General features: G+C 39.6%; 2 protein-coding genes across 4 annotated transcripts; one reads left to right on the top strand and one right to left on the bottom strand.

The window, feature by feature from the left end:
- Positions 1-587: 587 nt before the first annotated feature.
- mst1 (macrophage stimulating 1) lies at positions 588-19,515 on the bottom strand. Its single transcript, XM_089009783.1, has 18 exons — positions 19,300-19,515; positions 17,265-17,409; positions 16,994-17,109; positions 15,088-15,202; positions 14,815-14,951; positions 13,550-13,670; positions 13,361-13,479; positions 12,306-12,480; positions 9,892-10,022; positions 9,441-9,543; positions 8,543-8,679; positions 8,427-8,459; positions 5,330-5,444; positions 5,139-5,216; positions 3,134-3,280; positions 2,945-3,051; positions 1,755-1,894; positions 588-841 (listed from the first exon to the last, which is right to left on the bottom strand). Exons 1-18 carry the CDS (start codon positions 19,400-19,402, stop codon positions 680-682), a joined length of 2,184 nt encoding a protein of 727 aa, XP_088865909.1. The 5' UTR covers positions 19,403-19,515; the 3' UTR covers positions 588-679.
- Positions 19,516-19,666: 151 nt separating this feature from the next.
- On the top strand, positions 19,667-24,941 carry abhd14b (abhydrolase domain containing 14B). Of its 3 annotated transcripts, XM_089009787.1 has the most exons (5): positions 19,740-19,757; positions 19,994-20,099; positions 21,165-21,378; positions 23,025-23,266; positions 24,665-24,941. In XM_089009787.1, exons 3-5 carry the CDS (start codon positions 21,165-21,167, stop codon positions 24,842-24,844), a joined length of 636 nt encoding a protein of 211 aa, XP_088865913.1. In that variant the 5' UTR covers positions 19,740-19,757; positions 19,994-20,099; the 3' UTR covers positions 24,845-24,941. The 3 variants fall into 3 exon arrangements, with proteins under 3 accessions (XP_088865912.1, XP_088865913.1, XP_088865910.1); XM_089009786.1 differs by lacking the exon at positions 19,994-20,099 and having other exon boundaries at positions 19,667-19,755; XM_089009784.1 differs by lacking the exon at positions 19,740-19,757 and having other exon boundaries at positions 19,847-20,099.
- The last annotated feature ends 869 nt before the right edge of the window (positions 24,942-25,810 follow it).

The following is a 25,810-nucleotide window of genomic DNA, read 5'->3' on the forward strand; positions in this document are numbered from 1 at the left end:
GGTTCCCTGACAGTGTGTAAGCCGAAAAGTGTGTATCCCAAAAATTAATTTCCCATAAGAAACCATTGAAATGAGAATAATCAGTTCCCAGGTCTCCATAAAATATAATTTTCAACTAAATATATATATACCTTAATCTAGATATAATAAATGTGCTATTGTATTGTAATGAATTACACTGCACAGTATAATAAAGTCACTTTATTTACATTTGTGATGGTTGTTGATGGCTTGATGGAATGGCGTTGGAGGTCGGAGGTCAAAGGGAATTGCTGTTTGGAAAGAGAGTCACATTCCATAAGGACGGTAATTAAAGAAATAAACTACGGATAAATACAGAGGGTTGTGTCAGGAAGGGCATCCGACGTAAACGCTTGGCCAAAACAAACATGCGTATCATACTTCTGAAGATGGAGGTTACTGATTCGCTGTGGCGACCCCTTGAAGGGAAAAGCCGAAAGGAAAAGAAGAAGACTGTATAATGAAGTTTTATTTACGAGTGTTTCAATTTTTTTCCAAAAATGAAAAGTGTAAATATGAACTGTAATTGTTAATCACGAACCACATTAAACTCACAAGTCAAGGAATCACTGTTTCTCACCATTTAATGTAATAAGCGCTCATACAAAACAGAAAACATCACAACATCAAATAATCAATATTTCCCTTTCGTGCTTCCCTAAGCGAAACCCATTACTTTCTTGATCCAGTCCACGTAGACCGACACACGGATGAAGATGCTGGGTTGGCCCGGGTGTCCGCAGCGCCGCATGGGAATAATCACGCCCTCTAGGACCCAGCAGTCGTGGTTCTGGCATGCCAACGGACCACCGTAGTCTCTCTGCGGGTATTTCGTATAGTGGATATGAAAAACATGTTCAAATGTTTTTGAAAATCAACCCGGAATAACTCCAATAGATGAAAGCTAGGTAGCTAGCTAATAGATATATAATAGATAGCTAGGTAATCTAGCCAGCCAGCCATATATGGATGGATGGATGGATGGATGGATGGATGGATGGATGGATGGACAGACAGACAGACAGACAGACAGACAGACAGACAGACAGACAGATAGATAGATAGATAGATAGATAGATAGATAGATAGATAGATAGATAGATAGATAGATAGATAGATAGATTGATTTAATTTCTAATGACCTTTCAAAACTCCCAAGCTAGCTAGCTCGATAGCTAGCCAGCTAGATAGGTAATAGATAGCAAATAGTTAGCTAGCCAGGTAGCCAGCTAGATAGCCATCTCGATAGCTAGCTAGTTCATTCACACATTGAAAAACGATGATGATTATTTGACTGAAATAAATGACGTTTTATGAGTTCAGTTTGTGGTGTAGATGGAAGGACAGAAATACTGTTGTATCATTGTATCGTTTCAAAATCTTTTAGGGTAGGAATGCTCGAAATTTGTCTGGCTGTATGGGAAAATCCATAGTGGTGCAGGGCTCACTTGACATCAAAGAAATTGTATTTAGATCTGAGAGTTCTGACACAGCCATTTTCAAGCTTTGGTTCCTTTGGTCTCATTGTCATGTTGAAACATTAAATTTATATGGCATATGAACACTTTCTGAGCCAAATTGTGAAACTCAGATATTTTTGACAGTGGTTGCGATGTATTCGTCGCATTGTGCTGGCCAAGTGTCACACTTTTCCCTTTCCCCAATATAATTAAACTAAGAATGAACAATCCATACAGAGTAATGTAACACTTGTTATCTCAGTGGTTACCCACCTCGCAGGCTCCGACCCCTCCCTGGAAGGAGCTGGTGCACATCTCGTTCTCTCTGACTCGACCTCTAAAGTATTTGTTGCAGTCCTTATTGCTAAGGACTGGTATCTGGGCCACATTGAGGACTGTTTCATCTCCGGTGCCTTGAAATGAGAGCAAAGGTGTGGACACATTTTTCCACATGTCTGGCAGTGAATGAGTTAATTTAGATTGATAGTACAGTGATACGTCAGCTAATGAATTTAATTGGTTCCCAGAAAGTGTGTGTAAGGGGAAAAGTTTGTCTGCCCAACATTTATTTCCCATAAGAAACCATTAAAATGAGAATAATCCGTTCACAGGTTCCCATAAAACATAATTTTACACTAAATAAGCCTTAAAATTACACAAATATACCTTATTTAATGTATAATAAATGTGTTACTGCATTGTAATTCAACAAATAAACTGTACTGCATAATAAAGTCGTTTAATTTACAATTTGTGATGGTCGTTGATGTAGTTGCCTCTTGATGATATCCGAGTGAAGTTGCCATGCGTTCTCGTCAATAATACCCTCACCCACACTGTCCCCTGCGAGCTGCTTTTCGTTAATCCAAATCAATAGAAGTTTTTCAACCTCTTCTATTGCCTGAGACCGTTGCTTAGACAACAGCGAAACACACTTAGCCACACGTAGCAATGGTCGATTTAGCATACTGGTACTGGGACGCTAAGTCACACAAACGCACACCTCGTTCGTGTTTATTTTTTTTTATGATCTCCTTCCTCTGCTCGACTGTAATTTTCTTTAATGTCTTCTGCGGCTTAACACTAGCCTCTGGTGGGGTCTTTTTCGGTCCCCAAAAAAAGCACAAGTACTCCACACGATAACAAACCACATCTGCACTCAAACAGTGGAAAACCAGTCCGCCAGCCACCGTGGCGCTGTTTGACCGAGTGGTTTGGTGTTCATCCGCCAAAAACTAATTCATATGCCAAGATTATAGTCTCGCAAATGTAATGTTCGTAAGGCAAAAACTTCGGGAGCTGAAGCGTTCGTAAGCTGAAGTATCACTGTATTTCAAAAAGGACAAATGAAACTTCTTCTTTGGGCAAATGGCATTGAAGAACTTGACAATAGGGTCACTCATTTTTTTTCTAATCACCGCTGTTATTGTCAATCTTATTTTTAGAGTGTTATTATAACTTGCCTTTGGTTTCACCCCATCCTGCTATCTCACAAATGGTCCCTTCAGCCACGATGTAGCGTTCAGGAGGCAAACAGATCTGAGAGATGCGCTCGTTAAACTGGGCCGGGCTACAGACACGAAGAGAAAACAGAGTCAGATGGCATGATTATATATGAGGACGTATAAGTGTATGTGCAAAGATGGACGCACGATTCCAGCTGCAGCATGACCAGTTGAGACTCGGAGGGTCCGCAGACAATCTTGGTGAGAGGGATGGTCTGCACGCCGGGTTCGTCGTCCTGTGGGTCACGGAACAAGGTGCCCAGCATGGCCGAGTAGCCGGGGAGATCGACATAGCTGTACACACACACACACCAGGGAGTGAGAAAATTTGACAGGGTGTGTGTGTGTGTGTGTGTGTGTGTGTGTGAGTGTGTAAATGAGCAAACTTTAAATTGTATAGTTGATCAGCAATGATCATATTTACCAGATTGACCCATTATGGACATAATGAAAATGACGAGGATTTATAAAATTATTTTGGTGATTGTGTGGACACTTGGGAGCACTGTTTGATATTTTGCCACTTCAAAATTTCTTAAACGACAACCGACATCACTTTTTTGTCTCCTGACATCCGAAAAACGTTTTATAGCATCTAAAATACCCAAAACATGCAGTATGATATTTTTAGTCAAATGCAAAACACCAATAAAAATGACTTAAAGTGTGTAAAAAGTACTTCCATTTGAAACCAAAAGTGGCCAGTTTCAGAAGGTCTCGCCCCCATGTTCGTGGTGTCACGGTAAGATGTGTTGCCTTGCTCTAGAATCAAAACAATGGCTTCAGATTTGGAAAATGTGCTTTCTTGGTACTCATCCAGTTATAAATATGATTCAAATAGCTCTAAAGAGAAAAGCATACATGTTTGCCATCGATTAAAGAAATCCTTCCGTCTCATTTTGAGGGGGGAAATGTAGCACCGAATGTGTGTCATCCGAAAAGAGGCAGAAGAGGGCGACAAAGCTCCGTGGAAAACTCAGTGCAAACGGGCTGATTAATTCCTTACAATTTTTTTCAGTGAATATCAAATAGACGCTCGGTGCCACACACAAGGATTCACCATCGCGTTATTCATGTGTTTTCCTTCTAATTTCGCCATCAACACGGATCAACACAAAGTTTTCAGACCAAACAAAGTATTGTGAAATGCATTGAGGTGATGGAAGGTATGTCCTTTCTCGCTGAGGGGCATTCCTTCAGTGACGTAGGGTGAAGACTCATCACCAACTCAAAAACAAGACTTCCGGAATATTCAGCGCGAGTCTTAAAACGTAAAATATTGCTATATGCGGTGGAATCTTTTTAAAATACGCTCAGTAGAAGTCATTTTACAAATTATGGACACAACTTGTCCGGAGACCTCGGTTGTCCTTTAACTGATGCATTGCAGTATCAAAATCTGAGTTATTCAAATGAATGAAGAAATATCACCTCAAACGCAACCTCTCTCAACTGATTAAAATCATTTTAACAATCCAAGAATTATTTTGAATATTGTTTTTGCCAGAAAAAAAATTTGAAATTAACTCCTTCACTGCCAGACGTGCAAAAATGTGTCCATCCAGTGCCAGGGTTTTTGTCATTGTCACTCGAATTCCAGGATCCACAGAATATTGAGTTTTAGGACTGTATAAACATTCAATGCAGCGTAAGAAACCTTAGACTCTCTTCTTTCATCAGAAAAAACAGTTAATTCCTAAATGATATGGCTCTGTAGTTATATGAGCTTGAAATGAGGGTGGCTGTCTAAAATACAATTCAATACATACATATTGGTTTATATAGCACTTTAACAACAACTGAAGCTAGAATAAAGCGCTAACATGGACAAAAGGCAAATACTGCCCCCTCGTGGAAGGGGGAAAAAAACATTAGCAGAGGTCTGACCAGCGCTTTATCGGCACCCCCTGCAAGACAAACAAAAACCTGAACGTCAATTTCAATTTCCGAATAAATTGGTGAATGTCAGTTAATGGATGATCGTTATATTCATGGATTTTTTTTTTCCAGATTAAAACTAGCTCTTCGACATTCACGTACGTACAATTTCAACAGAACTTGCTTGCTGTTTATTTGTGTATCTGTGGAATAAAGCTTATATTGGAGGCTTTTGTAACACATTTGATTGTAGGTGACTAAAGCAAAACATTACCAGGAGGAGAAACACTGCTTGGTGCTGATCACCCATCTTGCATCGACCAGGGCACCTCCACAAAAATGGTTTCCTTTCCTGCCGGGTAAGAGGAAGCGTTCAAATGTGGCATGGCTGAATGTGTTTTCTTGTAAAGGAAGCTATTTTTCAAACACACGCATACACGCACCCGCACACACGTCTGCACGCACCTGTCTCTGAGGCTAACGGTCCACGGTGAGTTCCCAGGTATGCCGTTTATGATGCGTAACCTTGTACTTTGGACACGGTCCTCTCTTTTCCCACACTCACTGAACTCAACTTTTTCTGTGTGGAGAAAGCAATGGCGGACCGTCATGGCCTGCAAAGTCTTCTATGCTACACTAAAAAAATCTGAACTGTTGAATCTCGGATATATGTTAATTATATTTTGTCTATGAATTCTTATTAAATAATTCCAAATTGTCTTTCAGCTTCCTTTCATTACTTTTCCATCGTTGTGCTGCTTTCGGACGTGTTTTCATATTTAAAGGATAACCGACGTCTCCGGACAACTTGTGTCCATAATTTGTAAAATGGCTTAAAATGACTTCTACTGAGCGTATTTTAAAAAGATTCCACCGCATATAGCTATATTTTACGTTTTAAGACTCGCACTGAATATTCAGGAAGTCTTGTTTTTGAGTTGGTGACGAGTCCGTACGTGCCGTCACTAAAGGAACGCCCCTGACCGAAAAAAAAACACATTGTAGCAGTCCTTCCATCACGTCAATGTATTTTGCTGTATTGTTTGGTCTGAAAACCTTGTGTTGCACCCACAAGCCCCCAGAAGCGGGTGTCCAAGCTCCATATAAGGAATTTATCAGCCTGTGGCCACAGGAGGTCGCCATTTTGTGCCTCTTTTCTGGTGATCGTTTCTCCCCAATGTTGCCTCAAAATGGCATGGAATAAATTCTTTAATCGTTTGCAAACTTATACGCTTTCCTCTTCAGAACTATTTGAATCATATTCATAACTGGAGGTGTAGAAAGCATATTCTCCGAATCTGAAGCCATTTTTTTGATTTTCCAGAAATGCAAGACGTATTGGTGTGACGTCACGAACTGGGGGCGGGACTTTCTGAAAATGCCCAATTCGCAGCTCAATTTTTTTGCAGATTTTGGACACTTTAAGTCATTTTTATTGGTGTTTTGCATTTGAATAAAAATATCATACTGCGTATTTTGGGTATTTTAGATGCTATAAAGCGTTTTTCTGGTGTCAGTTAAGAAACAAAAAAGTGACGTCGGTTGTCCTTTCAGCATTTAACCAATCACATTTCAGCAATCATTCGTTACCAGGGCCTACTGAAAGGCGCTGGCAACGTCGGCACTTTCGCAAACGATGAATGGCTCATCACATGATTGGCAGGTCATTAGCCAATCATAGTATCATTAGCCGCTAGTCATAAGAGCATACTGGCCAAAGCGAGCAAACTGTATTGGTAGCGAGCTGCCTAAGCAAATATATTGTGTTGATTTAATAGCAGTTTTGTCAACCCGCAATAGCTGAAAGAGGAGTAGAAATGGATGTATGTTCCTTGCGGGTTTTCATGTTATATTTTGGCCTTAAAAAGTTTTTTTTGAAAGACCAAATACAAAAAACAAGCAAAAAACGCCAACATTTCAATTTCTAATCATTATGCCAAAAATGGAAGATTATGGCAAAATTGAGATAAAAATCCACCTTGCAAAGTAATTTTAAAAGATTATTGAAATAAAATGCTGTTTTATATATCCCAGCGCCTTATACACAGGAAAAAATATGGTATATGTTGCTAAAAGACCAAAATATATCGTAACTAAAAAGATAATACTGTATAACAGTGACGTGCAGTCAGGGGAGGCAGGTGAGGCTGTGCCTGTCATCATGGAAATATCAAATGACAAAATAAATTAAACCGTTATATTTATTTAGTGATTTGTACTTTAACGTTCTTTTCCATTTAACGTCACCATTTTTGATTTTTTTTTTTTCAAAATCGCAGAATTTTCACATTTAGCGTTCAAATACTAAGTGGAGTTGAGCGGTGAGGCAGCAGCCGACTGACCCTCACCATGGATTGCGCAATCCCTATGCTAACTGTGCTGGCTTGCTCTGCAGTGAGACCGCATTGCTGTCCCTCTGCATATCGCAATTTAAAGTGTTCAAAAGCTTTTAGTATATGAACTAAATGTCTTCAGTTTAGCTGGTGTCTATAATGTACAGTCACTGTACTTTATAAACACTGTACTACAGTGTTTATTTCATTTTATTTTTATCAAAACTGTGTGCATAGGTGAGGCACACAGTTCTCCTGCCTCATGACAAGGGGCGCTGGTGATTACAGATTCTTCTTGCGACTCCTTGGCTGCAGAATAATAGAATTAGTGAGAGCATGCTACAGTAAACAGTTAGCAAGTAAAGTACAACGATCCAGTCATTTTTTCGTGTTGCTTGGCCTTATTTTCTGAATGGTGGATTACATATCTAAATTGAAAGCATTTTCTAAACTGGACTTTCAATCGAAGCAGGAGATAATAATTAAAGCTCACAAACGGTGAGGGATGAATGTAAATCTCCTGGACAGCTTCTCAGCTTTTTGGCCAAGAAGGATCTCATTGAAACTATTCCTGAAGCGACAAAGTTGCTCCAGCTCGTGCTCACTGTTCCAGCTACTACAGCATCAGCGGAGCGCTCATTCTGATATTTTTAGTCAAATGCAAAACACCAATAAAAATGACTTAAAGTGTCCCAAAACAACTTCAAAATGTCCCCGGAAATGGTGAATTTCAGAAGTTCCCGCCCTCTTGTTTGTGACGTCACACCAGAACGTCTTGCCTTGCTCTACAATCAAAACAATGGCTTCAGATTCGGAGAAGATGCTTTCTTGTTACTCATCCAGTTATGAATATGATTCAAATAGTTCTGAAGAGGAAAGCATAAATGTTTGCAATCGATTAAAGAAGTGCTTCCGTATCATTTTGAGGCGTCTGGACTCCAATGTAGCATCCCAGAAAATGCACAAGATGGCGCCCAAGCTCTGTTGGAAATGGGCTGATTTGTCTGCTGGGAATTTTTGTCAACTAGTATCAAATAGTAGTCTTGGTGCAACACACAACGATTCACCATCGCATTATGATTGTGTTCAAATTATGGACACAACTTGTCCAGAGGAGTCGGTTGTCCTTTAAATATGACTATGGACATACACACGCAAAAAAATTGTTAAATGGCAGCTGTTACATCAACGTACCACTTTATAATAAAGATATGAATTCTGTCACATACCCACTGGCTCCGTGAGGGACACTTTCTCTCCAGCTGTTTAAAAGATAAAAATGTACTGGGGAATCTTTGTTTATTTTCGAGACATATAAACAAGAACCAAAAACACAGTTTAGTACCGCACTGCTTGATGGCACAGTAGTCAAACTCGGTCTTAGGGTCGATGGTGTAACACCAGGGCCCGTGTTGGTCTCCATCTGGGTTGCGACAGTAATTCTCTGTCAAGTTGGCCTCGGGATGCGTCCTGGAGTTGATTCTGGAGAGTCAAATTCTGATCAATGGAATGAGTCACCATCACGAGAATGAACCCCCACAAAAGTGCGAGGCCAATTCCTTTAAAGGACAACCGACATCACTTTTTTGTTTCCTCACTGACATCAGAAAAACGTTTTATAGCATCTAAAATACCCAAAACACGCAGTATGATATTTTTACTAAAATACAAAACACCAATAAAAATTACTTAAAGTGTCTAAAATCTGCAAAAAATTGAGCTGCAAATTGGGCATTTTCAGAAAGTCCCGCCCCCAGTTCGTGACATCACGCCACGACGTCTTGCATTGTTCGAGAATCAAAACAATGGCTTCAGATTCGGAGAATATGCTTTCTTGTTACACATCGAGTTATGAATATGATTTTCAGACCTTTTTTGGCCTTTTCAGACCAAAAAAGTACAGCAAAATGCATTGACGTGATGGAAGGACTGCTACAATTTGTCCTTTTTTCGGTTAGGGGCGTTCCTTTAGTGACGTAGGGTGAAGACTTGTCACCAACTCAAAAACAAGACTTCCGGAATATTCAGCGCGAGTCTTAAAACGTAAAATATAGCTATATGCCGTGGAATCTTTGAATACGCTCAGTATAAAAAATACGCTCAGTAGAAGTCATTTGAAGCCATTTTACAAATTATGGACACAACTTGTCCGGAGACGTCGGTTGCCCTTTAAATGATAAAGTGGTCTGGATGGATGCATTTGAAAGCTTTGCTGATACGTATTTCAACTTCAATATTCTTACTTGGTCCGGTGAGGCGTATTCACATTCCATTTTTGGCAAGTGATGCCCTTGCGAGTTTTGCGCACCACGCCTCTGTAGTTTCTTCCGTTCTCATGATAGCAATCTGAAAGGATTAAATCAGACAAATTATTTAAAAAAATGTATGGAAACATATGGAAAGATACACCCAAAGCGACAAGGACGCACATTCTTGAACTGAATAAACTGTTGCTATCGTGTAAAACTGTTTCCACATCCATTTTGTAATTAATACATATGCTATAAATTAAATGTGATCATTCTAAGAAGGATTACATTTCTTGACGCACAACTGCAAATTTTACAAACATCCCACTAACCATAAGTGAATGATCACAACGCATATGATGACACTATTGTTATCATGGGTTTTTATCTTATTTTACAAATTGTAACGCTCTTTCATTGTATCGAATTCTACTGTGTGCTGTACCCTCTGCGTCAATGTCATCCGCGCAACGCTTGATCTGCAGGCACAGCGCCGTCCTCATCTCCGGAACGGAGGTGAAGCACCAGGGGGCTTCAGAGCCATCCGGGTTGCGGCAGTAGTTTTCTTCCAAGCCCCTACGTGGCAAAGAAGTTAAAAAAAATCCTTCATTTCTAGTATGTCGCTTTCCGCCAACCTGTAATAAATACATCAACAAACAAACAAACAGATAAATAAACAGCTAACTAGATAATTAGATAGCTAGCTAAATAGATAGCTAGCTAGCTAGATGGATATCGAGATGGATAGATAGCTAGACAGATAGCTAGACAGACAGACAGCTAGACAGACAGCTAGATAGATAGATAGATAGATAGATAGATAGATAGATAGATAGATAGATAGATAGATAGATAGATAGATAGATAGATAGATAGATAGATAGATAGATAGATAGATAGAAAGATAGATAGATAGATAGATAGATAGATAGATAGATAGATAGATAGATAGATAGATAGATAGATAGATAGATAGATAGATAGATAGATGGATGTATAGCTAGCTAGATAGCTAGCTTGTTAGATAACTAAATAGCTAGATAGCTAGATAACTAAATAGCTCGATATCTAAATAGCTAGCTAAATAGCTAAATAGCTAAATAGATAGATCGCTGGATGGATAGATAGATAGATGGATAGATAGCTAGATGGATAGACAGCTAAATAATTAGCTAGATGGATAGCTAACTAGCTAGATAGCAAGATAGATAGATAGCTCAATAGCTAGATAGCCAGCTCGATGGATAGATAGATAAATGGATAGCTAGCTAGATAACTAAATAGATAGCTAGATAACTAGATAACTACATAGCTAAATAGCTAAATAGATAGCTAGCTAAATAGATAGATCGCTGGATGGATAGATAGTTAGATGGATAGATAGCTAGATGGATAAATAGCTAGATGGATAGATAACTAGATAGCTAGATATAAACTAGGAGTTATCAGAACCCTCCAGCATTGGGCTAATCTAATACCAACAAGCGTTGAAGGTAGAGAAAAGGAGTCAAAACATATCAGGAGAGCACTCACAAACTGTGGGTACCCTCAGTGGCCATTTAACAAATGTTAGAAAGAAAGAATAGGGAATGAAACAAAAAATTCTGAAGATAAAAAAGAGAGGAATAGCAGTACCTTACATTGCAGGATTTTCTGAAAAACTACAAAGAGTCCTCTGGCAACACAAAATTCCTACTTATTTCAAACTGATAAACATGTTATGGCAAAAATTAGTGCATCCAAAAGATAGGCTGCCAAATGAAAAACAAAGTAATGTAGTTTATTCAATACATTGTAAGAATGAAAATTGCAAAGAGCAGTACATTGGGAGACTAAACAAATTCTCAAAAAAAGACTTTATTAACATCGCAGGGATAATACTAGTGGGCCTCAATCGGCAGTACATATGCACCTAAAAGCTAGCAACCACTCATTTGACGACAATGAGGTTAAAATCTTAGCGAAAGAACATAGATGGTTTGAAAGGGGAGTAAAAGAAGCGATTTTCGTAAAATAACTAAATCCTTCATTAAACCGGTTTGGTGGGGTGAGGTTCAATTTGGATCGTTCATACAATAGCCTGCTTAGGCAACATAGGATTAGTAATACTGATGAGGTGATATCGGTCGAAGTGGGGCAATCAGGCCAGTCGTTAGTCAGTACGACAGGAACTATCAATGGAGCAGCTGCAGGGAGTAGGCCTCTGCTCCTCCCAACCTGAGAGCAGGGACCTATCATCGCAGAGTCCATGTCTGGACAGTAGGGATATATATATATATATATATATATATATATATATATATATATATATATATATATATATATATATATATATAGGGCCTAAACTACCAGTAAGACTTTAGTTTGACTTTAGTTTGCTGACGAAGTTTCTTGGATAAGAAACGAAACGTCCGACACCTTCAAAGAAGTACAGATGATGGCTGAAGAAACCTTTTCGTCGATGGACCACTTCTGTACGACTGAGCGCTTACACAGACGTATATAGCTAGATAGCTAAATCACTCAATTGCTAGATAGCTAGATAGCAAGATAGATAGATAGCCAAATAGCTAGATAGCTAGATGGATAGATAGCGAGATGGATAGATCGATAGCTCGCTAGATAGATAGCAAGATAGATAGATAGACAGCTAGATAGCAAGATAGCTAGCTAGATAGATAGCTAGATAGATAGCTAGATAGATAGCTAGATAGATAGCTAGATAGATAGCTTAATGACTATTTGAGCCAAACAGATATACTTGAAAAATCTACCAACGCATATTTGAAATACTTGAATTAGTTTACTTCTCACTTTTTCCCACCCATCCCAAAACACTGTGTGAATGTTGACACTCACTTGCATTCATATGTGTTGGGGTAGAAGGGATGCTCGTGAGGATACTGCGCATCCCAGCGTTGGCAGGGGATGCCCGACGTGGTCTCGTTGACTCTGCCTCGGTAGTCCTCTCCGCGGGCGCGGAAGCAGTTAGTGGTGAAACTGGACCGCTGACGCTTCTCCACACGCACTTCGGCTGTGGAAGAAAAAAAAATCACAGGGTGGAGGAAGCCTAAATAGGAATAAAACCATCCTACAACCACACTAATAACAACAAAAATAAGAATAATCAATAATAATAATAATACATTTCATTTATAAGCGCCTTTCAAAGCGCCTTTCAAAACTCTCAAGGTCAATTTACACTCACAGTCTTTCTGTGGGTGAGCAGCGGCAGCCACACGCGCTCGCGTTCACTCAACCCGGAATACAAATAGATGGAAAGCTAACTAGCTAGCTAATAGATAATAATAATAATAATAATAATAATAATAATAATAATAATAATAATAATAATAATAATACATTGTATTTATAGCGCCTTTCAAAAATCTCAAGGACATAGCTAATGTAGGCAGCTAGATACCTAATCGATAGCTAGCTAGCAATCATACATCTGTCAATGAATTTATTCAACACCGAATGTCAATGAAAAATGTTTTGATCTGGTATATTATTATTTGAAATATTAATGAACGACAAATCAAGTACTGTATGTATACATTAATAATGAAATTATTTTTTTTTTTTGTTTTAATAGTAATAATAAACAGACTTCAGTGCTTAGATTTGAGTTTTTAAAGGCGCTTCTAAATAAAATGTATTATTATTATTATTATTATTATTATTATTAAAAAAATAAAAATAACCAGCGGCTTGGAATTGAAGCAGATTTAGGTGGGACAGGAGATGCTACAGATTCGTGTTTGCCTCAAATAGTCCATATACATACAGTAAAAAAACAAATACCTAAACTAAGAATGAAATTAATATCTTTTGAAAATACCACGGCACAAAATACCCGCATTGGTAAAGGCCCCCGGGGAACATTTTGTGACATATTCTAGTGATCTTACTGCATTTGCTGATCTCACAGCTCTCTCTTTCTACGTCGGGGTCAGTAGTGTAGCACCAAGGTACTGGCGAGGCATCAGGGTTACGGCAGTAGTTGTCATCCAAACTCTTGTCCGGGTATCTGAAAGAGGACACGTCACGTCAAAGTGCGGGTAATCGCTTGCAGTCAATGTCAACTCAGGCTCAGGTACTTTTCGGGTTGGTAGATATGCTGATGAGGGTACTGCTGATCCCAACGTTGGCACTCCCTGCCGCTCGCCGTGTGGTCCACCTGCCCTCTGTAGTCCTCGCCGTTACATGTGATGCACACCTCTGCACAGACGCACACACCAGTGCCAGGGTTTTTGTCATTTTCACTCGCATTCCAGGACCCACAGAATATTGAGTTTAAGCGGCAAACGTAACAAGATACAGAATTATGTAAGTAATACTAATGTGCATCGGCACAAAAATCACATTTTTGGGAAGGACCATTTCTGACACTCTTTCACTCATTCACTTCCAGAGGATGTCTAGAAATGTGTCCACTCCTGTGCCAGGGTTTTTGTCATTGTCGCTCGAATTCCAATACCCACAGAATATTGGGTTTTAGGACCCCATTAACATTCTATGCAGCTTAAGAAACCTTCGATCTCTTCGTTCATCAGAAAAAAGAGTTAATTCCTAAATTACATGGGTCTGGAGTTATATGAGATTGATATGAGGGCGGCTGTTCAAAATACAATACAATACATAACAATAATACATTTAATTTCTAAGCCTTTCAAAACTCTCAAGGACACTTTACAGTCACAATATTTTTTTGTGCGGGTGAGCAGTGGCAGCCAGCGTTCACTCTATCCGGAAGTAACACAGCAGCAAAGTTATGAAAGGAAGAGGAAAGGAAAGAAAGAAGTAGAAAAACAAAATAACAAATAATATGACAACACAAAGACACAGTCATTCATTCTTCAGCACTTGCTGTAGCCTCTTCTTGACATGAAGCAGTTCTCGAAGAAAGAGGGGAGGATCAAAGCATCCTTTTCATCAGTGGATCAGGGACGTCATGGTGGATTGTGCACGTCTACTACAAGCTAAATGTTGAAAGCAAACATGCAGCTGTAGCATCCATAGATATTGGTTTATATAGGGCTTGAACAACAGCTGAAGCTGGAACAAAACGCTAACATGGAAAAAAGGAAAACGGTGCCCCCTTGCGGAAAGGAAAAAAAAAAAAAAAACATGGCCAGAGGTCTGGCCATCGCTTTATCGACACCCAAGCATGAAAAAAAAAACCAAAACCTAAGCAAATTTGGAAATGGTGCTCTACATCATATTTTCAATTCCCGAATAAATCTGAGAATGGCAGTGAATGAGTTAAAAGAGGTCCGTTTTTGCTCCCAGGGAACAAAATGGAGTCTGGTGCACTGCAGGTGAACTTCAACCAAAACGTATTACAATCTATACGTTACCTTACCGTCTTTGCACTGAGGGATGCTGCAACTCTCGTACCGCCGCTCGGGGTCAGTGGTGTAACACCACGGCCCAATGCGATCCCCATCTGGATTCCTGCAGTAGTTCAGCTCCAAGCCGTTGCTGGGAGAAGGAGTCCACCTGAACACAACAACAATTTCACTCGTGAGACCAACAGTGGGCAAACTTCACGTTTTGTCATTTTATCAGACTGGGTTTTCACGGACACATGTGGGCTACCTTCAAATGTTTTGTGTCAACTGAATTGGATACTCACCTGTGATCGTGAGGGAACTTGGACCACCATTGCTGGCAGGTGAGCCCGCTTCGGGTTGTAAACACCTTCCCCCGGTAGTCCTCGCCTTTACCCACGATGCACTTGCGAACGTAGACTGTGTATCAAATCAGAATCATCATTTGGCCAAGTATGTAGAACACACAAGGAATTTGTCTCCGGTAGAATACGCTGTACTAGTATCATCATAGAAAAAGACATGACAAATAAATAATAATAATAATAATAATAATACATTTCATTTATAAGCGCCTTTCAAAACTCTCAAGGTCACTTTACAGTCACAGGATAAGTTTTTTTTTTCTGTGGGTGAGCAACGGCAGCCCGGAAGTAACTCAAATAGAAAGATAGCTAATATATAGCTAATAGCTAGCCACCTAGATAGCTAGCCAGATAGATAGCTAATAGCTAGATAGATAATATATAGCCAGCTAATAGATAGCAAATACATACCCGGAAGTACCTCGAATAGATAGAAAGCTAGCTAGCTAGTTAATAGATACAGTAATAATAATAGTACATCTCTTTTATAAGCACCTTTCAAAACTCTTCAAGGTCACTTTACAGTCACAGGATACAGTCACTAATAGATAGCTACCTAGCCAGTTAGATAGCTAGATACCTAGATAGCTAAATGATAGCTAAACGATAGCTAGGTAGATAGCTAGCCAGCCAGCTAGACAGCTAATAGATATGACACTAATAAAGGCTAATCTAATCTAATCTAATCTAATCTAATCTAATCTAATCTAATCTAATCTAATCTAATCTAATCTAATCTAATCTAATCTCTTTATGTAAATGATACCTTTCAGGAAAAACTGTGAGACAATGTCCAAAGTATCAAGCAAATAGTGGTTCAAGTGAGTTCAGAGCTGGAGCTACAATGATTATAACAGGATGCTGTTGCGCAGGGTTGTGCTAAAATTGCTAACATGCAGTTAGATTTGTTTTACTGTTTAGAGAGTGAATGGCGATGGGGGAATTAAATAAACTGTTTAAATGTCTGCTGGATTTGGATCGGTAGCACCTGCCTGAGGGAAGTCGCTGGAAAATGTGGTGGGCAGGGTTCGGAGGGTAAGTAAATAAGTAAGATGTATTTCTATAGCACTTTTCACAGGTAAAACCACAAAGTGCTTCACAAAATTTATAGCAATCGTAATAAAAACATGTCAGAGATATGACAGTTGGACACTGTGGACAAAGACTCGGAACCAGAAAGATTGTCCCTACTGCCGGCAGGAAACAGAGTCATTCATGACATACGTCTGAATTCTGCAGCCCTCGGCTAAGCTATTTATTGAGAGTACATGCAAATTCAAGTGAGACATTAGTAAAACATAGTTTTCTTGATTATAATACCACATCCCTGGAACGTTCTGAGCCCCAACAACAGTAAGCAATAAAACATTGTCTTTTAATTGGTTGTCTTCCATGAACTGATAAATTTGTAACCTGGCTAATGAGCTCTGTGGGAGTTTCCAAGGCCAGATCTCCTCGATGAAGGTGACAGTTTAACTGGGCTGTGTCTGTTTCACTCTGATTTACTGTGGCCACCTCCACCTTGACTGTGGGCCTAAAATTTGGTTGGCCAGCTGAGCTTTTAAATATGATAACTTCTTATTCTCCATAAAACAATACACAAAAAGCATGAAAAGTACTCAAAATAACTCCCAACAATAAAACCTACATAACTTTCAACGTACACGTGAACAAGAACGTACGGGAAATGTCAACTATCACGTTTGTTAGCCTTGAATGCTGAGCTTCGAGGCTACAGGCGAAGCGGCATATACGGTACGGTCCAGTAGGATATTCCGCGCTCTCAATAACACAAAAAATGTCAGGACCATGCGGATTCACGCCACGTCGGATGTCTCTTTCTTACCTTTCTTCTCGTAAAGGTCGCAGTTGACATTCCGCTTCACCTCCGCGTTGCTTCCATCACCCACCCAGCGCAGGTGTTTGCATCTGATCGTTGGCCGCGTTTCATAGTTGAATGCTCTGGTGGTGGACAAATTGACATGAGAAATGATAAAAAAGGCACAAAAAAGCCCAAACCACCTGTCCGAACGCGAGAAAAACAATTTCCCCTCCCCTTATAAAAATCACAAAATACCATATTTTCCGATGTGTATGGCATATACGGTACAGTGTACCTGCAGTCCAATGAGAGTGAGCAGTGAGCAGCACACTCTTCCACATTTAGGACCAATAACATGACAACGTGGGCAGAGTTCCAAGAAGTGGGGACCAGCTCTCGGCCCTCAGAGCGTTGGAAGTCATTCAGGGGACTGCGATAACCTAAATTGAAATACATCCGACAATAGGGGAGAATATTGTAAGCTTTATGCAGGATTGAGTGGGACCAAAATCACTTCTGTCATAGTTCATATGCTGGAATTGTCAAAGTTCTTCAACCTAAATTATGATTATTTAATTTAATTTTGTGCTGTTTTGGAAGAACACAATCCACGACTGGTAAAGCACTTTTTTTTTTCAAATTGACTTCCAGGAAAATCTGTTGCAGTGGTTGGAGTTATGCATGATTAATTTATTTTTAAATTCTGATTTAAACGAGTACACATGATTATGTCACGGTTTGCAAGGTGGTGATGGCAGTTGTGGATACCAAAAAGCAGGCAGGAGGGAGCAGCAGGCTGTGTTTGAGAAATTATATGAAAATAAAGTCAACAGGACCAAAATCTAAAACGTTAAAATCATCATAAAAGTCTGCCAAGATGAAACAAACACATGCACACACAGCATTGGATTGGATTGGATTTGCCTTTATTAGTCTTGCAGTGGAGAAATTTACATTTCACAGCAGCAAAGTTATGAAAGTTATGTATTGTGCATACACAATGCACAATACATACAAAGCATACAACATCGACCCGAGAGCGAATGGTCGTGCCGGGAGTCCTTTTGAGTCTCACTGATTGGGAACGACCAGCACCTGCGAGGCAGCAGGCACAACTGACAGCCACCCGTTGGTCGCCAATCCGAACGTGGCAGTCCGCCACTGATCGGGACGACGAGCACCTGTGCAGGTGCAGGCGGGGCCGACAGCGCCACCCGTTGGTCGCCAACCAGATCATGACAGATTATTTCTTTGTTTGGATTACAAAACAGTGATACCTTGGTTTACGAACTCTTTAGCTAACAAACTTTTCGCTTTACACACATTAAATTCCCAAGAATATAATATTGGCATACAAACTAGTTTTCGGCAGAAGAACACCAAACCACACAGCCGAACAGTGCCACCGTGGCTACCGGACTACTTTTCCACACCCACTTTCTCTCAGTGCACTTCAGTGCAGAGATGTGGTTTGCTATCAAGTGTAGTACTTTTGCTATTATGGGACAGAAAAAGACCCCACAACAAGTTAGTGTTCAGCCGAAGAAGACACAAAAGAAAATTACGGTCGAGCAGAAGAAGGAGATCATCAAAAAACGAGGCGTGCGTTTGTGTGACTTAGCATCCCACTACCAGTATGCTAAGTCGACCATTGCTACAAGTGGCTAACGATGTTTCTGTGTTGTCTAAGTAACGGTCTCAAGCAATAGAAGAGGTTGAAAAACTTCTGTTGATTTGGATTAACGAAAAGCAGCTAGCAGGGGACAGTGTGAGTGAGGATATTATTGACGAGAAAGCACAGCAACTTCACTCGAATATCATCAAGAGGCAACTACATCAACGACCATCTCAAATGTAAATAAAACGACTTTGTTATACAGTACAGTTTATTTCTTTAATTACAATACAATAGCACCTTTATTATACATAAAATAAGGTATATTTTGTGTAGTTTTAAGTCTTATTTAGTAGAAAGTTTGTTTTATGGGGACCTGGAAATGGATTATTCTCACACACACACACACACACACACACACACACACACACACACACACACACACACACACACACACACACACACACACACACACACACACACACACACACACACACACACACACACACACACACACGCACACGCACACGCACACGCGCACGCGCACGCGAACCTTGGACCCCTGGACTCGTTGTTTAGATGACAACTGTTTATATTTTTAAGCAGTTTCCCCGGGTTAAATCATTATTTTTTTAACTCTATGAAATTTCACGGCATATTTATCTTCCCAATATGAATGTAAACACACCAAAAAAAAATAAGTAGAAAAACTCACCATTGACCAGGCCCGATGACAGAACAAAACTCAGCATCAGCAGTGGCAACATCGCTTTACGGCAAAGATTCGACAGCGAAAGTCGTAAAAAGGGACGCTTCATTCTGATGGGATTTCCATTTGCTTAAAAAGTCAACCAGGAAAACGTAAAACGGAGCAGAAAATACGACTTTTTCGAGGGAGAAGATTCCAGATCATGAAATGCTGGACACTGAGCTCTTATTCAAACAAAGAGGCCTTCATACAAACAAAATGACAGGGGATCAATAAGGTTCACTAATCATTAGTCAAGAATGACTTCTTTCCTCACACGTGCTGCGATTCTCTCAATGGACGCCCGATGGCGATGAACGCATTCGATGAGACTTATTTTCGTTGTTACTCTCGTTTGTTTTTATCTCGGCGAAGAAAGCGAAAACTTTGGGAACGATTGAATTGTATCTAGAACTTCGGCAGGTGAGAAAAGATGTCGATGGTTTTGTTTAAAAAAGAAAAGGGACATTGACAGATCTTTGGTTGTGAAAACGGTACAAATGGACACACTTTTTGGGGGGTGTTGGGTGAATAAATCATTAACCGAACATTTTGTGTAAGTGCTGCAGGGCAGGGTGGCAACTCAGAATTCGACTTGTGCAAACGACATGTTGCTAATGAACAGTAAAATGCTATGACGTTCTTATTATTCGTTTATAGGTTTTTTGTGTGGAGCGAAAAAAACTCTTACCTGGCTGTCATTTTCGGCTGTCAATCAACCCTTTTCTCGGAGCTGTCGCTGCTTTTTGGGAAAAACAACTAACCAGGTCGGGAAAATGTAACAGTTCGTGCAGAATTTTGTCATTCTTTATAAAAGCTCATGACAATTCTTCTCGTGTGCATGATTTGGCCAATAGGGAGCAGAAAAAAACATATAAACATAACCTGAATTGCCAAGAAGAGTTTAATAACTGACCTAGCAAGCTGCTGTACTGTCACATGTAGTTGTTTTTCTTGCAGCAGATAAATACTTGTTAGTATAACTACAACGTCTACCTTCATGTGTTGCTACTCGTTTGTGTTGAAGCTAACACTGTAGTGGTTTGGTGAAATACACCAAATTTTAACCCGGGTCCTTTCACAAAACGGTTCGTACAGCCAACAACCACAAACGATATCATATAGCAGACAGAAAGTAGATTGTGACAATTCAGTCTGGCAATTTAGTTGCGCAGAGGCTGACAGAGATGGAGGTAATGGAGGGCGAGTGGATTTAATTTGGCCAATATTTGCTTGTTTAAAATTGGCAAACGTAGACAGGTTTATAGAAATATGACTGCTTAGGACACAGGTGTCCAAGTCAAGGCCCAGGGGCCAAATCCGGCCCACCACATCATTTTATTCGGCCCACAGAGGCAGATCTAACTTGTGAAATTTCATGATGCTAGCTAAAGTCCATAAAAACAAATTCAAATTGTCGGATGAAAACCACAATAAGTAATTATTTTTTACTTCAAATTTGAAAACAAGTCATTCATCAATTTGTTGTGCGCTCTATATGTAATATGAGGAGTGGATGAAACCTTCTAAGGGCTTCTCCAAATTCATAACGGCCCCTGAGAGGCCCGCTGTAAAAAATGACTTTGACACCCCTGGCTTAGGACATTCAAAATAAAGGTGGGGCTGTCAGATGATTTTTCTCTGTTGTAAAGTTAAATAATAAATGACAATGTATTGTAACACAGTCATGTTCGCTGTGTGATTCATTTCTTTCATGATGGATGGGCGGATTAATGTTATTGCAATTTTATCCTGACAAATATTTAATCAGCATCTGAAAAAAAATCCTCACCTGTCAAGTACTGACCAAGGTGCGTGTGTGTGTGTCCAAGATGTCGCAGGTGGAGTTGAGCGAAGGGAATATTGAGGTGCCAGGATGCACATCGCCACTTTTCTACAGACAAAGTCGACCTTCCTCGGGAGATGTCAAGATGACCATTTTGCTTCTTCATGGTCGCAGCTTCTCCTCTGAAAACTGGCTCAAAATCGGTACTCTTGACGTACTGGCCCATGCTGGCTGCCGTGCGGTCGCCATCGACCTTCCAGGTGAGTGGAACAGGAAAAGGTCGTTTGTCCGTCCGTAGCGCATGTTGACATTAGAATCACGAGTTGGGCCGGGTTACGTTTAGTGTTAGTGTAAGATAATAATAATAATACAGTGATACCTTGGCTTACGAACTTAATTGGTTCCCAGACAGAGTGTATAAGGCAAAAAGTGTGTATCCCACAACTTAATTTCCCATAGGAAACCATTAAAATGAGAATAATCCGTTCCCATAAAACATAATTTTCTACTTTCTAATTTTCTAAGCCTCAAAACTACACAAAATATACTTATTTTATGTATAATAAATGTGGTATGGTATTATAATTAAAGAAATAAACAGTACTGTATACTAAAGTTGTTTTAGTGACCTTTGTGATGGTCGTTGATGGCTTGATATGATGGAGTGGTTTACGAACGTTAAATTTATGAACATTGTACTTTGGCAAATGAACTTTTTTCGGGATACGCACGGAGCTGCCTCAATGACTGATGTGTCATTCGCGAACAACCCCGTTCTTCTCACAAAAAAATGGCAGCCGACTGTTATTGTCCTTTATTCCCCGCCCCCGGTCTTCGGTTAAAGCCACATGATTGGTCAAGAACGCAGCAGTGAGGCGAGGTGGTTTAAACATTAAAGAGACAAGCAGATGACAGAGAGTTTCAACGTTGATAGTTCAAAGGCAGAGTGAGACTCCAAGGTAAAAATATCCCATCAATCAGGCTCCACAAACAACCCACACAAGCCATCTGTACACTTGATGCAAAAAGCTATCAACCCAGCTAGAGAGAACACAATTGATGAGGAACTAGATACAATTATCACAGAGAAAGCACCTACAAGGGATCATTCCTCAAGATGGAGATGGTGAAAGAAGAAGGTTATGTTCCTCATCAAGTGTTTAATGCTGACTCCATTCCATCAATAATTATAATACCATAGCACATTTATTATACATAAAATAAGGTATATTATGTGTAGTTTTAAGTCTTAGAAAAATAGAAAGTAGAAATTTATGTTTTATGGAGACCTGGGAACGGATTATTCTCATTTTAATGGTTTCCTATGGCAAATTAATTTTTGGGATACACACTTTTCACCTCACACACTCTGTCTGGGAACCAATTAAGTTCGTAAGCCAAGGTATCACTGTATACTGTATTTATTTTTAACAAATGATGTCATTCTAATCATTACACATGCTATATTTTCCGGTGTATAAGGCGCATTGGAGGAAAAGAGGCAAATGAATGGTGTATTTTCAACCCACGATAATTAAAATCAATGAATGAAAATAGTTTTCCAAATTAAAATCTATAAACATATAAATGTTTCCCAAATGCAGTATAAGGTACACCACATTATAAGGTGCGACAGTAGAGGCTGAGGTTACGCAATACTTCTTCTACAGGAAGAAATGGCTGGTAACAATAGTTGCGAGACCTGTTGTGACTCAATATGACTTCACATATAAGGCGAACCTGCGTATAATGCGCAAGGTCATCTTTTGAAGAAAATCAAGGCTTTTGGGTGTGCCTTATACACTGGAAAATACAGTATTTTATCTGCTCTTCCATATATCATTTCTATCATATTTCCAATTAAGTTCATAAGCCAAGGTCCTATCTATAACACGGTTGTCCACAGGACTGGGCCGTTCCAGCTCAGCCAAGGCGCCAGCAGCCATGGGCGAGCTGGCCCCCGCTGCGTTCCTGACAGACATATGCGAGCGACTGCAACTGAGCCCGGTGGTGCTAATCAGCCCATCACTCAGTGGCATGTATTCGCTCCCGTTCCTGCTGCAACAGCAACACCTGCTGCGGGCCTATATTCCCATCGCGCCCATCTGCACTGAAAAGATCAGCGCTCAACAGTACCGCAACATCAAGGTCGTTCATGCAGCGTGCTTTGACAATTTTGAATTTGATCAGTTTGACGCGACGCATGTTGAATAATGTAACTCATTCACTGCCATTCACAAATGTACTCGGGAATTGAAAATGACACGGAACGCCAGTCCCGAATGTGTTCGGGTTTAGTTTTTTTCATGCTTGGGTGCCGATAAAGCGCTGGGCATGGCCTCTGGCAATGTGTTTTTTTTCCACAAAGGGGCAGCATTTCCCTTTTTTCCATGTTAGCACTGTGCTCCCGTTTCAGCTGTTGTTAAAGCGCTATATAAACCAATATGTATGTATTGCATTGTATTTTGGACAGCCGCCCTCATTTCAAACTCAGACTCACATCATTTAGGAATTAATTCTTTTTTTTCTGATGAAAGAATAGAGTCCAAGATTTCTTACGCTACATTGAATGTTCATGTAGTCCTAAAACTCAATATTCTGTGGGTCCTGGAATGAGTGACAATGACAAAAACCCTGGCACTGACTGACACATTTTGTATTTACGAATGGATGAGCTTTTTAAACAGTTAATTACACTCAATCCCCCCGCATACATGGCCTTTTTTTAACACCACATTATCCCATTGACACCATGCGTGTTTATATGATAATTGTTTTAAATATCAAAATTAAATCAAAACAGAGTATCAAATAGGTTCAAATGAAGTTGTATATAATTATATAAACATAAGCTCTCTATTTGCTATCTGTCTGGCTAGCTACCTATCTAGCTAGCTAGCTCTGTATTTCTAATAATAATACATTTAATTTATAAGCGCCTTTCAAAACTGTCAAGGACACTTTACAGTCACAGGATATTTTTTTCTGCCGATGAGCAGCGGCAGCCACACGCGGCAGCGTTATTTGCTATCGATCTGGCTAGCTACCAATCTAGCTGGCTATCTATCTATTAGCTATCTATTAGCAAGCGAGCTTGCGTTCTATCTATTTGAGTTACTTTCGGGTTGAGTGAACGCTGGCACGTGTGGCTGCCACTGCTCACTCACAGAAAAAAATATCCTGTGACTGTAAAGTGACCTTGAGAGTTTTGAAAGACGCTTAGAAATGAAATGATTATTATTACTATTATTTTTTTTTTTTGCACACGTGTGGCAGTGAATGAGTTAATGACCAGATTTTAAAAAAATGTTACTTTCAATAGTAATAAACATACTTCAGTACTTAAACGGTAATAACCACTGTTACTATTACTGAACTAAAGTATTGATTAAAACAAAAATCTGTACACAATATTGGTTAACATCAAAGCATGAATCAATGAAAAACGAGATGTACTTTCTATAAATTAGATTACACATTTTCAAATATATGTAAAGCTAAGTAAAATTAGCGTTTTTTAAATTGGATTTTTTTTTGTGACAACAGGTGCCGTCACTGATCGTCTACGGCGACGGGGACACCAAGCTGGGGAAGGTGTCGCTTAGCAACCTGAGTCAGATGGCGAATCACAATGTGGCTGTGATCAAAGGGGCGGGGCACGCCTGTTACCTAGACAACCCGGACATGTGGCACCGGCTACTCACCGACTTCCTTGCTAATATCTGAGGAAAAAAAAACGTGATGCAAATAAAGTGAAGTGAAAAATATGAACATTATTTATTAACTGATTCTCTGTAATAAACAATTTGAAAATATTTTACAAGGAGTCACAGACACGTCATTTTACAAAGTTTGCCCCTCTTTTGTTTTCTTTTTTTCCGCATAGCTTTACCTGTACAAAAACAATGGAGCGACAAACAAAACAAGAAAAGGAGCTCAAGGCGTTCACTCTCACATACAGGCGCACTCACACACACACTCACGCTTCCTCACGATAATACAAATGCCAAATCTGTTTGGATTTCAGACCTCAGACTTGTCAACAGTGCTCTTTTTCCTACAATTAATATTTTGAGATACTTACTGACTTCACTTTGACTTGTTTTTCTCTAAATGTTATTTTCTTTTTAAACACACTTGTCAAACATGGTCACATAGCACCAGACTACACACTACACAATCACATACACGCTGCACCCCAGCCCCCAAACACACACGGACAAAGGCCGCCTCCCCTTTTTGCTTTCCTTTTACCCTTGTCACCAATCTATTTTTATTTTTGACAAAACTGTCAAATTGCAAACGACACGCTAAGACTTAGGTTGACACGTATAGAAATACTGAAACTTTTTTTTTTAACTCCTCTGTTACGTTTGTTGCTCACCAACAGCTGTTCTCGTCTCAAGTGTAATGATCTTAAAGTAGCAGAAACATGCACATGACACATTTATTTTATACTCAATTTAAGTCCTTGTGATGAAAACAGCAATAAGATATCTGGGTGAGTTTGAACCAAAAGTGTAAACGTTGAAAAAAAAGGTGTAAATATTATTATTGAGATGTAAATATTAATTGTTGTAAATACAGTGATACCGTGGCTTACGCACTTAATTGGTTCCCAGACAGTGTAAGGCAAAAAGTGTGTATCCCAAAAAATAATTTCCCATAGGAAACCATCAAAATGAGAATAAT

This window comes from Hippocampus bargibanti, linkage group LG12, assembly GCF_051943395.1.
Source record: "Hippocampus bargibanti isolate YZ-2025 linkage group LG12, ASM5194339v1, whole genome shotgun sequence".
NCBI classification, from domain to species: Eukaryota; Metazoa; Chordata; class Actinopteri; order Syngnathiformes; family Syngnathidae; genus Hippocampus; species Hippocampus bargibanti.